General features: G+C 38.7%; 1 protein-coding gene across 1 annotated transcript in view; it reads right to left on the minus strand.

Annotated features, from left to right (window-relative positions):
- Nucleotides 1-1,130: 1,130 nt before the first annotated feature.
- The window catches only part of LOC104468080 (ankyrin-2-like), a gene marked incomplete at its 5' end in the record, with an annotated part of 83,103 nt that continues 81,402 nt past the window's right edge, over nucleotides 1,131-2,831 (minus strand). Inside the window, one exon of the mRNA XM_010082090.1 lies at nucleotides 1,131-2,063. Within this exon, the coding sequence (XP_010080392.1) occupies nucleotides 1,880-2,063 (184 nt within the window). The remainder of the gene's footprint in view (nucleotides 2,064-2,831) is intronic.

A 2,831-nucleotide genomic window follows, 5' to 3' on the forward strand; every position in this document is an offset into this window, starting at 1 on the left:
AAGTTCTTTGATAACACAGCAAAAAAATCAAAATAAGAGGTGAATAACCATTATGTTGTTACACAGAACATCATCTGCACCGCAAATAACACAACAGAAATGCATTTCTTTAGAGCCCCGTTCTTGAAGATCATCCTGTGCTGTCTCTGACAATAAGAAAGCCATGATGTGTTGTGAAATGTTTTATCATGGGTCTTGTTTGTTTTGGCTGCCAAAACATTTTTTTTTTTTGGTGTTGTTTTCCTGCCTGCCAAAAAAGTGGTAGCATGGCACCTTGGGTTGTTTTCCTGCAGGAAGACAGAACTCCCAAGATATTTTCATGCTTTTGGCATCGTTACCTTAATGAGGAAGTGCCCTTGTTCTGAGCACTGAGTGAGTCATTAAAAAAAAAAACAACCCTGGAATTGTAGAAGGCCAGATAAGCTTGGAAAAAATATTACTCTTAGAGGAGAGGATTGGTTTTACTCTGGTTTTGAGTATACTATTAAAAAAATCAAATTGCAGTTTAAAAACATTTTGTGTGTGTGTATTATATAAGCTAAAACACTAGAGAGCTCCCTTCGTTAAATACGAAATGTCAGATTCTGTGTTCCCTTTTTTGAAAATAAAAGTGCAGACATGCTATCATGGTTTTCAGAGGGTTGGTTTAGAAATATATATATTATATATATAGATAGATAAAATATGAACAGAAACTGGCTTTCAAGGATTGTGAGCATGTTCTCTTTAAAAAACACTTGATTGGAAGATAAAAACTGCTCGCTCAGTGCTAAGAGGGCTAACAAGCTGACATGAGTATAGGAGGGTTTGGTTTTGACCTTCAAATGCCACATGCATGTATCGGATAAGAGGCAATCTTGATAAAACACGGTGAATTAATTATTTTCCTTGTATAGTGGGTAAGTCTTTCTCCCATAGTTATCTACAGTGCAGTGGCCAGCAGGAAGTACCACCAATAAGACAGTGTGGTTTGCTAAGCACTGATGAAAACAGGAAACTACTGTAGTTATAATTGTTTAATACGCCCTGCCACGTGTCCAGATCTAAAAGATTTTAATACCGTATGCAAATGTGCCATAGATATATAGCTGCTAGCAAGTTGGTTACCTAATTGGGTATTCTTTTTTTTTTTTTCTTTTTCTGGAAATCTTTAAGTGGCTGTTCAAAGGTCAGAAATATTAATGGCCACAGTCAGCTGTTACTCCATGAGAGCAGCTGAATTTCCAGGTTTTTAGCCTGACTCTTAGAGCCTTTAACTATAATAGATCCCTAAACTGGAAGTCTTACGGATGCAGTGGATCTGCAGTGCTTCCTCCTCAGTCAGTCTGTGTTTGCAGTCAATTGTGTCAACATTATTTTATTAATCACTGTTCAGCAGTGTCAACAGACCTTGTAATCCATGATGCTAATTGTAGTCATAGGCAGTGTGTTTTCTGCAGTTTTGTAAGTCCAAATACTCTTGCTATATACAGTTTACATGTTAACTCCCTTTTTCTATGGTGCATGTACATAGTCACTTGAAGAGGCCTGTAGATGAAGTTGGCTTGACAAATGCGATTTCATGAGGCTAGTGCAGAAGCAAAGGAACAACAAGAAGTGGCGATGCTGACAAATTCCCAGTAGAGCACAAAGACGACGATTCGGTGGATAAATCATCCTGAATGAAGGATGCTATCTTTGGTCACAAATTAGCTTACAGGGTAAAAAATAAAACCCAAAATCAAATATGGGGGGAAATAAATGAATTCACTGCATCTGCACAAGTAGAAATGGCAGTGTCTTCCAGGGATTATGTAGGTAACAATGTCTACACCTAGAGAAGATGAATGCTGCATACTGGATGGATGGTTAGGTGTTGGTGTTGAGGGGTGGCAGCTTCTCACTTTGCCTCCTGTTTCCAGTCCTCTTTGCAGAAGTGTCTAAGAAGCTGCTGGAGGTCATGTTGGAGGTCATCCTGCGATAGTGCTTCTGGTGTGTCTTCCACCTCTTCTATATGAACATGTTTTCCATACCGATCCTTCATCACAGTCCTCTTCTGTGTGCTGGCTTTACTCAGTGTTGTCCTAAAAAAAAAAAAAGAAATCAGAAAACTTTCATTAAAAGCCTACAGTTCCTTAGAGGTTTTAAAAAAAATGCTGCTTTTCAGCTGCAGCTTTAAGACTTTTCATTTACCATTGAAAGAACTGTAGCTGGCAGTTCAAGCCAGCTACTGAGGTCAGGTGCTCTTTATGCATTCTGAACACAACACACACCACCACTTTTCGTAATGTAAACTAATAGCAATTCATCTCTATATGCTGATTAAGCATACAGTTTTAGATGCCCATCAAAAAACATGCGGTAACACAGAGACATGCAACATATGTTGAAATTCACACAAGATCTTCCTATTTGATGCAATTAACTTCAACATAGAATTGTCCTGTGCAGTAGTAATTTAAGCTGATTAATTTATTGAACACTTACTTCTGAACAAGTCTTACTTCTGCTAGACAGTAAAACCACACTTGTGGTAATCTAGTGTCCTAAACTCTTCTGTTAATTACTCTCCCTGGAACCATCTTGTTCTACTAATTAGAACCTTAAACCTCACCCAGTCCCTTCCAGATTTAGGCAAATAAATTTAGTTATCATAGGACAGCTGGGTGGCTCTTGCTTGGCCTTACCCAGAAGCCCAATTTTTGCTCCAGGGTGCACTTAGCTTTCTTCACAGCAGCCTGTGTGGTACACCCTTTTCCATTTGTGTCTAAAATGGTGTTGATAACAGGCTGATGCTTTGGCTATTGTTGAACAGCACTTAACACAGCATTGAGGCTTTCTCTCTCTCCCCC

This window comes from Pterocles gutturalis, unplaced genomic scaffold, assembly GCF_000699245.1.
Source record: "Pterocles gutturalis isolate BGI_N339 unplaced genomic scaffold, ASM69924v1 scaffold14044, whole genome shotgun sequence".
Classification (NCBI taxonomy): domain Eukaryota; kingdom Metazoa; phylum Chordata; class Aves; order Pterocliformes; family Pteroclidae; genus Pterocles; species Pterocles gutturalis.